This window comes from Motacilla alba, chromosome 2 (genome assembly GCF_015832195.1).
Source record: "Motacilla alba alba isolate MOTALB_02 chromosome 2, Motacilla_alba_V1.0_pri, whole genome shotgun sequence".
Lineage (NCBI taxonomy): Eukaryota > Metazoa > Chordata > Aves > Passeriformes > Motacillidae > Motacilla > Motacilla alba.
In genome coordinates, this window is record NC_052017.1 from 6,308,336 (window position 1) to 6,321,964 (window position 13,629).

The window sequence follows — 13,629 nt, forward strand, 5'->3', positions numbered from 1 at the left end:
TACAGCATATTCACTGCTGCGTTTAGACGTGCAAACAGGCATGTTGTGTACTGGCTTAAATCTAGGTTTGAGTCTGGAGGCAGAAGTGTTGTGGCAAAGTGTTGGGGTATTGGCTTCTGCTCCTGCTTTGGGAAATAGAACACAGAAATAAACCTTCATAGCCAAAGTTTAATTGTCAAATCTCAGTGAAGTCCCCTGTCATGACTGTGGACGAATGGTGAATCACAAGCTTCGTGATTTTATAGAACTTTACCAAACTTCGCTTTCTGAGTTGGTCATTAGACCTGTGTGAGTGTTAGAAAAATGGCAGTTCATGTTGCCTTGTGGCATCACAAGTGTTTTTCAGTTCACTGCAAAAAACTTGAGTGCCAAGTGAGGTGAAGGCCAGTCCAGAGGTGGCCGTTTCTTTCCAACTATTCAGTCTGGGCCAGGAAAGAAATGGAGCTTTTTAACTGAGAAGTCCTTTGATCTTCAAACCAAGTGACTGGTTTGGTTGGTGAAAGCCAAGGGGAGTTACAGTGCCAGGATAAATTCTACAGGAATCATCAGGAGACATCTCTTAAGACAAGGTGTTGTAGGAAAGGTTTTCCTGAAATCTGTCTAGGGTAGGACAGTGATAAACATGCAAAGGAAAAAAAAAAAAAGTGAAAAGAAATTTGGTGTATGATAGTCAAAATCAAACTGTCATCTGGTAGGTCAGTCTGTATTTTCTTTTTTTCATTAACCTGTGAGAGCCACATAACACTGCTGAAGTAAAGCCTAAACTGAGGTTTTGATTGCAAGCCCCTTGTTTTCCAAGGGCTTCTGTTTGCTGTTTGAACTGAAATCATTCAGGTCTTTTGCATGCATTGGATACTGTTCTTCATGAGAAGGTTTTAAAAATAGTAGCACTCCTTGAATATATTCATAAGATCAGAAAAAATGTAGTTAGTGGTTGGCTGTGGATGGATTGTAGAATGAAACATTTGGGATGTGTTTTAAGTTCATGCTTGGTATGAACAAAACATTTTAAGGTGACCACATTTTAAGATGCCACTGATTATGCCAGAATAATTCAGCTGGGTGCCTGAACTGACCAGATGGAGACATGTCTTTGGGAATGGATGTGGTTCATTAGGGGACTGACTGACCCCTTTGGGCTGCTGGGGCTGGGGGAGTGACACTGCCACTGTAAACAGACTTCATTTCTACCCTCACAGTGCAGCTCATGCACAGTGGGAGCACTCAGCTCTGAGCAGCACAGCCAGTCACAAGACACTGAGTGGGTGTGTCCCCTTTATCTCACAGATATCACTACCCAGCACTTCCCACTTGGTCCTGCTCGAATGTCAGGGCATTTACTCTTGAGCTGTTTGACAGTGCAGCTGCATTGCCATTGCTGAACTCGAGACCAGAAGCCACAGGGTGGTAAATGTAAATGGTGGGAATGTGGATGGAATTCCCTCCTGAAGGTCACCTGTGGGTAGGCTTTGTCATTGAGACACAGCTGTGCTCCAAAGGCCCAGATGGATTACTTGTTTTGAAGCTTTTTTCCATTTCAAACTTTTTTAAGTTACTTCTCTTTTGTGTCAATTAATCAAGTCAATTAATTTTCTCCAGGCTTGAGCTCGGCTGGCTTTTGCATAGCTGGTGAAAACTGGAGAACATGAGGTGTGGGGACAGGCTGAGAGGATTGAGCTTATTCTGCCTCAGAGAGAAGGCTGAGGGGTGAGATTTTATTGCTGTCAGCAGCAGCTGAATAGGAGGCTGCAGGAAGGTGGAGGCAGACTCCTTCCAGAGTGCATGGGATTATGATCAGAAATTGGAGCGAGGGCATTTCAGTTATGGAAAAGGAAAAAGATTTTCAGTGTGATGCTGGTCAAATGCTTGAACAGGGAAATAAGAGGTTGTAGAATCTCCATCCTTGGCGATACTGAAGGCTTTCAAAACTTAACTGCACTGGTTCTGAGCAACCTGATTTAGCTGGACCTGCTTTTGGGAAGGAGATTAGACCAGGTGTCCCTTTCAAACTGAATTAGTCTGTGAATGTATGAAACATATTTTCCTGGAAGTACAGTAGCATGTGTGTGAGGAACCCTCTTGTTAACTATTTTCTGCAGATTTTGAATGATATGGAGATGATGGGCAGGGTGAAAGGAGATAACTTACATGATCCTTGCTCACTTCTTGTACTGAAATTTCAGTAGAATTGCCTATGTAGCTTGATGATAACTGCAGAGGTGACAGGCATCTCATTCTGTGCAGCCAGCTGAATAGAGACAATAAAACATGATCACTCTGCTACCTGAATTGTTGCAGAAGTGGCTAGAGGCACCGGTGGTGGCAGACAGCAGCTGTCTCTCCCTCATGGAGTTGTGTGAGGTGCCCCAATGTTTTGGTTCTGTTCACACTGGTGAGTGCGTGGCTCAGTGAGAGAAGCCCATAGCACTGAGTCAAGGCAGGCAGGATGGCATTGAAAATTTCATCTTGCCTTATAGCAGTGCATTTCCTAATACTAACAGTTACTTCTGCCATGCTTAGTAACAGTTGCCTGTTCTGCTAAAATAATCAATTAATCAATAAACAGCAGCTCTGCTGGTGTTTTACTTGCTGTCAAAGTCCCAGGTGAGATAAATAAAAGTTTACAGTTCTTGTATAACTTTTTTTGTTACCATGGACTTCAGAACTGCATGAAATGGGAGCTGCTATTGTGAGGACTTTTCTACCATTTAAAATGTATTTCCTCACTCAAAAATCCCATTACACACCTGTCGGGATAGATGCTGATTCATTGTATGCCGAAGTCTATCCTGTGTTGCTTGTTTGATGTTGGTTTTAGGTGGTGCTAACAGTTAGAGGCTATATGGGTGAAGGAAGGCAATAAACACAATGGAGACAGCAGTCTTTGGAGAAGGATTTAATTTTATTACAGCTCCAAGGGCTACTCATAAGTGCTGCCTGTTTGTGAGAGGAAACAGAAATAGTTTCACAAATACACACTGTGCAAAACCAGAGGGATTTTTAAGAGCATAATGGCTTTTAGAAGAGGTTAAAGTATATGTTTCAATCCTTGATTTCTTTCAAATGATGTTTTTGAGCCTTTTAGCTGATTTTGGCATGTTTCTTTTGCAGGAATGATTTTTAATGAAGAGGATCAGGAAGTGAGAGACTTGGGCTATCAAAAGCATGCTTTCAATATGCTTATCAGCAATCGACTGGGATACCACAGGGAGGTGCCTGATACAAGAGATGCAAAGTAGGTGCTGATTTTTGGAGAGAACGTGGTATAGTTTCATGTGCTCAGTGGCTTGTTATACCTGATGCAGTATTTAATATTTTTGGTATTTTGGTATTTCTGTCATACACTGTTCCATCCCCATGTGTTGCTGAAGGCAGATTTTTCAGCTATTTAACAGGAGTGCTTGAAGTTAGGATTTCTATTCTTAGATCTTTTCTGTCTTTTTTGACTGAATATTATTTCAGGAGATGTAACTTTATTTTTGTCAGCTGCTAAAGGTATATGATAGGTTGTGCACTGCTCTGAATATTTTCTATTAAAGAATAGATATTTTTCTATAATCTACCTGGTGCATATGGGGGAGGGGAACAACTCACTTCTGTAACAACAATAAAAACTCCAAACACCGAAAAATAAATAAGCTTGCATAAATTTTTCTAGTGGTTTCTCTGGTGTGGGTGAATGTAATGAATTGTACTTGCTGATTATTTTTCCCAGAATTGAGCTCATTCTAAGTAAATGAAAGCTTTTCTTCTATACTTCTGGGTTTTCATTTATAATTTCTTATTTTTATTGGATCCTCTTATGCCTGGCACCTTCATATGGCATTAATCTGTGGTAGTTGGCCCTATCAGAAGTAAGGACGAGCTTTGAAAATAACAAGAAAGAATGATCTTTTGCTTTGAGTGGGATTCATCTTGCAGATTAAGATGCTTAGATAACTGCTTGTTAGTCAGTTGTCTCTGCTTTTATTATAATTAGCAGAGATCCAGTCAGTGCAGTTAATGAAGCATGCAGAGCTCTTCAGCTGACAAAACACACTTGACAGCCTTAGGGTGAGCTGAACACTATTTAGACTGCACTGACAGCAGTGACTAGACTTAAGTGTCTTAATCTGCCCTCTGAATTCCAGTGTTGGTTGTGTAAATAGGTATTTAGCACCAGTGGAGGTTTTCTGGGCTATCCAACTCTCTCTCCAGCAGCTGGCCAATAAAGTTGTGGTATTTTTGTGGGCCTCATGTCATATTTGAACTGTCTGAGCTACCTGAGGGTACAAGACTGTGTTTTGACAACTGAAACAAGCCCTCACTATCTTCTGTTCTCTGTCTTGAGGATCTCTGGTGCTTATTCCCACCTCAGTGCATGGCATCCTCTGTTTTCTAACAAGCAGCAGTGTTAACTGTGAGTCTGTGTTACGTGGAAAATAATTTACTATGCGGAGCCCTCCTGTAGCTGTTACACGTCTGGGCTCATTATGTTCACATTAGGGGTTCCTCCTACCCATATAATGTTTGCTTGTTATTTAGGAGGTTTCAGCAGTGACCCAGCTCTGTGGAAACCCCTCTGTAAATAGAGACAAAGACTCTGTTCCTGTTTGCAGATGCAGAGAGAAGTCCTACCCTGCTGATCTGCCCTCTGCCAGCGTTGTGATTTGTTTCTACAACGAGGCGCTCTCCGCCCTGCTCCGCACGGTGCACAGCGTCCTGGACCGCACCCCCGCCCACCTCCTGCACGAAATCATTCTGGTGGATGACAACAGTGAATTGGGTGAGAGACTCTTTCTGGAGTATTACCCTGCTGGGCCTTCCTGTGCTTTATTGACTGCTCAAAATAAATTGTGGAAGTCACGATGCAAAACCAGTTTGTACTGCAGCCCATCGCCAGAGTGCCAGCCACTAGAGATGTATGGTGTCCAGAGATGCCCAAGGTGACATCCTCTTTGCCACTGGTGCCATTTTACTGATGAGCTTTGTATCATACAGGCTTTAACACTCATAATCAGGGTTTGAAGCTATAATCACAGAATCAGAGAGTGTAAGGGGGTTGGAAATGACCTACTAGATCATCTAGTCCCAACTCCTGGTGTCATGGGCAGGGATACTTCCCACTAGACCAGGTTGCTCTGTAAGCATTCAAGGCCCTGTTCAACCTGGCCTTGAATGCTTACAGGGATGGGGCATCCACAGCTTCCCTGGACAATCTGTTTCAGTGTCTCACAAAACTCACAGTAAAGAATTTCTTCTTAATATCTAACCTGACTTTTCCCTCTTTCAATTTGTACTCATTACTGTCACTACAGTTCCTGGTGTGTCCTTCTCCAGCTTCCCTCTAGGGTTCCTTCAGATCCAGGAAGGTTGCAATGAGGTCTCCATACAACCTTCTGTTCTCCAAGCTGAACAGCCCCAGTTTTCCCCTGCCTGCACAGGGGAGGTGCTCCTCTCTTATCTCGCCTCTTGCACACACTGATGAGTGGGGGTCATGAACCAGTTGTTTATAGTTCGGGTTTTCTTAGCAGTTCTTTGCTTGGGCTGCTCAGGTGCTCAGGGCAGTGACAGAAAGGCCACTACTGAATGCACCTGAAAGGAGCTGGAGGCGCTCCCGGCTGCAGCCTTGCTGCTGGGTTGCTGTGGCTCGATGGAAACAGTGCCGTGTTTTGTACTCACTCAGCATTCCGGACCGGCTGGGGCCGGGGCTCAGCGCGGCTGGGCGGGCTCTGCGTGGCTCTCCAACAGCCTCTTGTGGCCAAGCCGGGAGCGGCTGTCCTGGCTCTGGGAGCAGCCTCTGTTCCTGCAGGCATGGACAGGTCCTGGAGGGGTAGATTCTGCAGAGTTGCTTTGCTTCTGTTGAAGGATTGCTGCTTTTTCTCTCGATGGACGGACAAGGCAAAGACAGACACCCAATTCAAGCGTGGCCCTCAAAAAGCCTTTTCATTTTGGCTCTTCAAAAGCCAAATGCCTGTTGAGGAATGTGCTAGCATAGCAGTTCTTGCCAGCATGACTGTGCAGGTTCCCTGCTCACCTCTGTTCAAGTCCACAACTTTTTGCATTTCAATAATGCTTTTTAGGTTGTATTTTTATTTAATATATGTAATTATAAATCTCTTGGTCTCATCGTTTGGTTTCTGGTTTAAGGTCTCACTTGCTCTAAGAGACTGATTAGATATGTCTGGTGGAGAATGGCATTCTGTTGTTATGCTGGAAGTTGATTTCTCTGAGGTCAGATCAAATGTCGAGATACAAGAAGAACAAAGATCAAACACTGTTCCTTGCTGATAAGAATGTGCAGTTATTAAAAGCTTGTTTTGTTTTGTGTTTTGGGAGCATATGCTTTACTATAAAGTGTCTTGTGCAATTTGTTGTGTATTCAGAGCTTGCCTTATTTCAAAACTCAGTCTTTTGAATGCAAGGATGCATTTGATTGATGCCTGTATTGAGGCAGTAACACCATCACTCTTCTGGTCTGTTGTTAAATTGAAGCAATTAGTGAATTTGAACCAAATTGAGTTCAAAACATTCAAGTAGCTATTTTTGTCTTTCTGACTTCAAATGAACTTGTTCTGAAGCCAAAGGCAGGAACAGAATTACTGCTATTGTTTACACAGAATTACTACTCTTGATGCTAATGATCCTGCTTAATGTTTTTGCTGCTGCTTAATTTTAATGGATGGATTCTTACAGGAGAAGAAAGGTGGGGACTGGGAATGGTTTGGAAACTCAGAAAATGGATAAAAACTTTGGCTGTGCTATGGATATCATGAGCTCAGGCAGATTGCTTGATCTTTATGCCCCTTTGTTTTGTTTTTAAATTAGAGAATAATTTTCCTTCCATTGCCTGCTTTCTGATGTGGTGTTCTAGATGAAATCTTCTCTAGTTCTTCACCTGCAAATATGAGAGCTGTGGTACACATCAGTGCTGTCGTACAAACCTTGGGCCTTTGCACTTAGTTTTGCCTCAAAAAGCTTCTTAGACTCAATCAACAGTTTTACTAGCACAGCAGGCATTGCCATGGCTCCGCTGAACCCACTGTTGTATTTTTTTCCATTCCCTGAAAGCCAGGATTTCTTTTCCTGGTATAACCTCTTTCTCCCTGATTTAGCCTTAACCTGTCATGGAAAATCCTGAGGATGTGTTTTGGGGGCTGTTACTGGAGGCATTCTTCTGTGTAGAAGGAGAGATTGAAGAACAGAAAAGGAGCCATTTGTCTGCAACTCAGTACTTAAGGATAATTTAAAATAATAACACTCCAGACTCCCATCCTAGGGCCCATTTTGCCTTTGTTGAGTATATATGGAAGAAGGTAATGCCTGAAGTAATTTTTGAAGACTGGCTAAAAGGGAGCAATTCTCTCTTTGGAGGAAAATTTCTCGGGCTGGATTAAAGCAATTTTTTGGATTGTATCAGAAGTAGTCAGTGTTCCCAGTGGATGTGAAGGTGATACACAAAAACCCATCAACAGCAAAAATCCCAAAATGTGTAAGACAAACCTGCCTGTTAAGAATGATCTGTGATATGGGCACAGTTGCCAGTAGAATGCCATTTTTTGTGGGTCAAAACTCTTCTCGCCCTTCCATTCTGCTGCTCAAGCCAATGTTGTGGACCTGCTTTAGTTCCTGTTGTGGATGTGACATAGTTTCCTTTTTTTTTTTTTTTTTTCCTTCTTGTTCTTTTCAGAAGTTTGCAGATGTGAAAATCCTTCCTTGTTTATTTGCCTCATCTGCTGTAAGAGTTTAATTTGATAACTGACTTTTTCTGCTTTGTTCTGTCCCTTTGTTTCAGCAGGTGTACACTGGTCTTCTCTTGCTATAATGAATCAGGTGAAGAATGATTCAAACACTATTTTATTTTAGGTTTGCAAATCTGCCCTGCTTGTTTGGGTATCTCATTAGGTATCTCACTTCAGAGATTATTTAATCAAATTTCTTGGAGATTTTCTCTGAAAACATCTTCCCTATTGTCTCTGGCATATGATGTCATTATTCCAGACCAGGGGAGAGAATTCCTGTGACCCAAATGAATTCTGTCTGTATCTCCCCAGAGAGTTTCCTTTGTCTTAGAGTATTCTCTAGTATCCTACTAGCTGTGTGTTACCTTCTCATTTCTGACCCTCATGTTTCCTTGCAATGCAAAGGCTGAGATCTTAACATATGGAATGGCATCTGGAAATCTCCTGCCTGAAAGTTTTTATTACTTCTTAAAGTTACAGCTCTGACTTCCACATATATTCCATTGGCATTTAATCTTGTTAACAGCAACTTTAATGTTTGAGCTGACATTCATCAGAATAATGTTTATTTTGGCATATCCTGTGACATAAGTCTGTCTGCCTCTCTATACCAAGGTTCTCTATGAAGTCTCAGTTGGGTTTTTGCTTTTCTTTCTCATTTTATATTCCTCTTCATTTCTCCATAAGCTTATTAACTTATGCTTTTTCATTACTTCAGTCTTTGTGTCCATCTTCTCTTCAGTAGTTCTGCTTTAATGTTAGAAACCACTGACCTTGGGTGAAAGAACTATTGTTACTCTTAAAATTGCCATTGATGTTAGCTAAGTTACAGTAGTGCCCATAGACTCCAGTGAACTCTGCACTCCTTCAAAAGCACAGCTTGCCAGCAGAATCTTTGATCCTTTTGGGTTTTAGAAAAGCAACCAGCTGTGAGTGAGTTGTACTTGGTATCTGTTGTTCTGTCAGTTAAGCAGGCACAGATAATATTAGGTGTCTTCCTTCCTCTTTTGAAAGGTGTCAGCATTTGTTTTCATGTATGGAATGTAGTAATTGAAATAATTTGCCTGCGTGAAATGTTTATTGTTGTATCTGTTGCAAATGCCAGTCACCATGAGAGGAATTTGGAAATGTGTTTCCGTGAACAGCAATTTTTTTTTAGTCTAGTAGTTCCAGTTAACTTGAGTGATGTACTAAAGGCATTGGAGGGGAAGTACAGGATGTGGGAGTACTGCCCTTATGATACTCTTGGTTTGAAGCTCTGCTGTGTCTGGGTAACATTTTGATCAAGATTTTGGCCATTTTTGAGTAAAATGTCTTGAGACATTTAAAACTTGTTTAAAATGTTTTAAACAGAGCTTTCAAAATTTCTGTCCTGTTGTTGAACTTGTTTTCCTTTTTTCAGCTGACTTGAAAAAAGACTTGAGTGAATATGTTAAAACTCAGCTTCCCAAAACCACAAAATTGGTAAGAAATGAGAAGAGGGAAGGCTTGATCAGAGGAAGGATGATTGGAGCCTCTCATGCCACAGGTACACTTGCTTTTCTCTCTTTTCCTTGCATACTTTGATGATTAGTTGATTGGATGACTTCTCTTTTTGGAGTGCAGCTTTTCAGCTGTTGGGTGTTTGACCTGGGGTTACTTTAGCCTTCTGAAGGGGCTCTGCATGTCATGCCACACTCTAAGCTATACAACTTAGCATTATCCCAAATCTTTCTTCCCCTGCACTATCTCAAATGATAACTGTAATTTGGATCCAAATTTGAGTGCTTTTTAAGCCTTGAGACACTTTGAGTTCTCAGCTGTTGATTTTTTTTTTCCTGGAGACATTTGCTTTCAATAAAATGAGGTACTTTTTTAGAGTGGGTAAGTGAAATAGTGAAACAAAACTAGTATTGTGCTCTAAAAAGTACCTCATTTTATTGAAAGTTATGAACACAAGTTATCATCATCCCAAATCTTCCCTTGTACTATATCTCAAACAATGTTAGTGAGACTATGTAGAGTTTTTCCTATTCTTGCCCTGAAAGAATGTTGTCTCAGGAGCATCTCCATGTGGTCAAGATACTGTAGTTGCAGAATATTTTTGCACATTTTATGTGCAAACTTTTGCTCTAAAATGGAATATGCTCCCTTGTAAGGTACACTAATCTAGTTTTTAATGCTCAAATGTAATAACGATGTTTTTCTGTATAAGCTCTTCTGTCGCAGTGAGTGTTAATTGGGAAAACCAATATTGGGTGATTTATAAACAGCCTCTACCAGAACGTGCTTTCAGTTAAATTCTCTGGCATCTGAGAAAGTGTGCTACTTGCTTAAATAATTTTGAGTGGCAGATAAGTCTCTTAATTGGTGTTTACTCATTAGCATTGTAATGGTATAATCCAGAGAGAAGACTGTGCTTGCATTTTCCAAGCTGTGCTAAAATTCATTTCAGTTAGTGCAATTTTATGTAATTTTATTGCTCTTCTGAACTGCAGGAGTTCCATCCCCATGCCCAGTCAAATACTGTCTGTGGGGTGACTTGTTATATTTGCATGCTCCAAAGTTGTTTTCTTTAAAGCTGTTTCCCATCTCTTCCATATTATTCTAGTGTTATATAAATTTTATATTGTGTCATAAAGATGCTGGTGCCTTTTTAGACCAACTGAGCATGAGGGTGTGTCACAGATCAAACTCTTCTTACTGACTGTGGCAGGTAATCTCCGTGTAAATTGCCAAGTGTTGCTTTGTCCGACACACGTGTGTTTGTACTGAATTCTATGTTTGTGTTCTTTGTGTTGTGTGCCCTGCAGGGAAGGTGCTGGTGTTCCTGGACAGTCACTGTGAGGTGAATGAGATGTGGTTGCAGCCTCTGCTGACTCCCATCAGGGAGGATCACAGGACTGTGGTGTGCCCCGTGATCGACATCATCAGCGCCGACACCCTCACCTACAGCTCCTCGCCCGTCGTGCGGGGGGGATTTAACTGGGGCCTGCACTTCAAATGGGATCTCGTTCCCCTGGCAGAGCTGGAAGGACCCGAGGGAGCCACTGCTCCAATCAAGTAAGTCTTCTCCTGGGTGGTGAGAAGCTCTGTGTGACACAGGGATGATCAGAACACTTCCTAAGCAGTAGGGAGTGGTCTCTGGCTGTGCAGGTTTAGGGGCAGGTGCCGAACCTGTCAAATATCTGACTTGTTTATTTCACTTAAAAATAGGGAATAGCAACCAAACCTATTTCACCTTAATTTCTAGCATTTAGTAATGAATTAGCTATATCTGTTTTATTAGGTCAAGAAAGCACACTTCTAGAAAATGCTTACACAATAGCAGCTTTTGCTGAAGACAAAATTCTGAGGGAGCTTATGGTAGTTTGTATTAAATGTATCCAATAATTTCACTTTTGAGCTATGCATTGATGTTTGTTTCCAATCTGTTGATGTGCTTGGCTTAATGATAATTTTGATACTGCCTTTGTTCTAGGAGTAGCCTGTATATCCCACTAATAAGAACTATATAATTTCTGTGATGAAATGCTGATGGATCACTAGATTGGGAAAATCTGTTTGTGGTAATAAGAATGTGTTTTTGTTTTGAAACAAAGGTCTCAGTAAAGCTCAACACTGGGACTTGAAAGTTACCTCCCTTATCTTTTAACCACTGATGGCTGTGTGATCTGTACAGAACTGGCAATATCTGCTTCTAGTGGACATGTAGCTGATGTAAAATGGTGTCAGCAGGCATCTTTTATTAGGAGCAGACATGTACGGTTCAGACACAAGAATAGAACTGTCCCAAGTGAATCCCTTCATGAAAAGAACCAGAGCTGCTATAGCAAAGGCAGGGAGGTCACTGTGCTTTTTCTAGTTGCAGGTATCAATCTCAGAACAGAATTCAGGTTTGTCAGGTGGAGGAGCTTCCCCTTTTTTACAAAATAACTCTTTGTGAATAAGATTTTCCAAATGAATCAGAAATTTAGTATGTTTTCATTTCTCTCTCATTCTCTTTTTTTGGACTGTAAATGAAGAGCATTTCTGCTGCCACAAACAGTTCCAGCACAGGTTCTCTGCTGTCATCTGACAGCTCAGCAGTTGGCCTTCCCATGCCTCCCCATCCCAAGATTTTATCTGAGAAGCCAGGAAAATTATTAAGTTATTTAACAGTTTGACTGTCTTGTTTGGAAAGTGTCACTGTGGCAGTTTCTGAACCTGGAAGGAAAGGACAGACTGAAAAAATCTGAGTGGGGAATCAGCATTGAGTGTCAAAATCCTTATTCTGTTAAGAGCTATTCTCACATTTAATTTGGTCAGTGACTGAAGGTTGGCTGTTGCTGTGCTCAACACTGTTGTTGCATTCCTTCAACTCTCTTTTATGAAAAGTCCTATGCTAAGAAGACAAAGAACTTTATAGTTAAAGCAAGTGTAATAATCTCAAAAGATTACCTTTTCTGACTATGAAAGCGATTTTTCCTACCTAAAGGTCTCTGCCTCCTTTGAGTAAGGAGCCTAGATTGCTATTTAACCTTGAAAAAGGCTTTCCATCCAAGAGAAAGTATTGCATTTTAGAGACTTTCCACAATGAAGTATTTTGGTGTCAGAGTGGGAAAATTGAGAGTATCCTTTCAACCCACTTTTTAAGGTGACAGAAACTGTAGTAGAAATTTGTGTGAGAACAAGCAATGAAAATCTTGGCCTAGGCTTGGTTTCATCACAGGGGTTTTTTGTGAGGATGGGAAAAAGCCTTTTTCTAGCCCATGGGATGTTCCAGCTATCATATCATGTTTTTATATAGTGTTTTTACTCTGTTATACTCTTGCAGGTCATCCACATATTCCAGTGTTGTGATACAGTAGGAATTCAATCTAGAGACTGAACAGTGAGGATCACATGCAGATTTTTACAGAATAGAACACCTTCTAGTAACGTACAGGCAAGGTGAAAAACTGGGAAATGCCAGAGGGACTATCTGTATAATACACAAAGTGTAAATGACTTGCCAGTAAACTGATAATTGAGTCAATAATGAAACAAAGCTGCCTCTGGCATTTGGTGTTCCTCTTTCTCTGTCCTATCCCTTTTCCTCAAGTTTACCAGGCAAAGAAATATGATTTATAGCTATTGGAACAAAGGAAGATGACAAATATCACTTACAGATCTGCTTTTGCAAATGTTTTGAGACTAGAACACATGTCTAAATGACTGAAGGATTTAAGTTGTGTTACGTCAGTTTATCAATTTGGACTTTGGGACCAGCAGATTCAGCAAAAATTTCTGTGTTGGGATTTGTTTTCTCTGTCTAAAAGAAAATGAATTTCCTTCTGTGCACCTTTTTAGGTCACCCACCATGGCTGGAGGGCTGTTTGCCATGGATCGTGAGTACTTCAATGAGCTTGGGCAGTACGACAGTGGCATGGACATCTGGGGAGGAGAAAACCTGGAAATATCTTTTCGGGTAAGCAGAGAATTTACAGCTCTGTACTTGAATGTTTATGGCTTTTTCTTGGGCTGGTGGTGGAGCTTTTCATAATAGCTGTAAAGGTGCATAGGAAAAGAGGAATTATGCAAGTTTTTGAAATTAGTTTATGAGCAGTGTCTAATGAATTGCACAAGTTGATTAGAGATGTTTGGCTCACAGCAGCATTGCTAAGATGTAAGCTTAGTGTATTTCCTTGGACAGTTCACCCTCTTTTTTGAGGACCTGGAAATGTAAAGTTTTCTGGAACTAAATTAAGAGTCATGGAGAGGAGTCATTTTGGTTGGAAAAGTAATGAGAAAATCATAATCAGAAGATCTGAAAATGGAGCTGCATTGGGCTTCCTGTATTTTCTCTCATCTTCCCTGTCACTCCACTGAAAGAAAAACAACTTATTGTGCTTAATGTCGTGCTTATCCCTTTATTTTTGTAAAGGGCATTCATCAACAGGTTTGACAA

General features: G+C 41.0%; 1 protein-coding gene across 5 annotated transcripts in view; it reads left to right on the forward strand.

Annotated features, from left to right (window-relative positions):
* GALNT11 (polypeptide N-acetylgalactosaminyltransferase 11) overlaps nucleotides 1–13,629 on the forward strand; it is a 45,438-nt gene that overhangs the window by 16,749 nt on the left and 15,060 nt on the right. For all 5 annotated transcript variants that reach the window (XM_038125781.1, XM_038125810.1, XM_038125816.1 and 2 more), the window contains exons 3-7: nucleotides 3,112–3,235; nucleotides 4,599–4,765; nucleotides 9,124–9,249; nucleotides 10,514–10,763; nucleotides 13,032–13,149. In XM_038125781.1, the coding sequence (XP_037981709.1) occupies nucleotides 3,112–3,235; nucleotides 4,599–4,765; nucleotides 9,124–9,249; nucleotides 10,514–10,763; nucleotides 13,032–13,149 (785 nt within the window). The remainder of the gene's footprint in view (nucleotides 1–3,111; nucleotides 3,236–4,598; nucleotides 4,766–9,123; nucleotides 9,250–10,513; nucleotides 10,764–13,031; nucleotides 13,150–13,629) is intronic.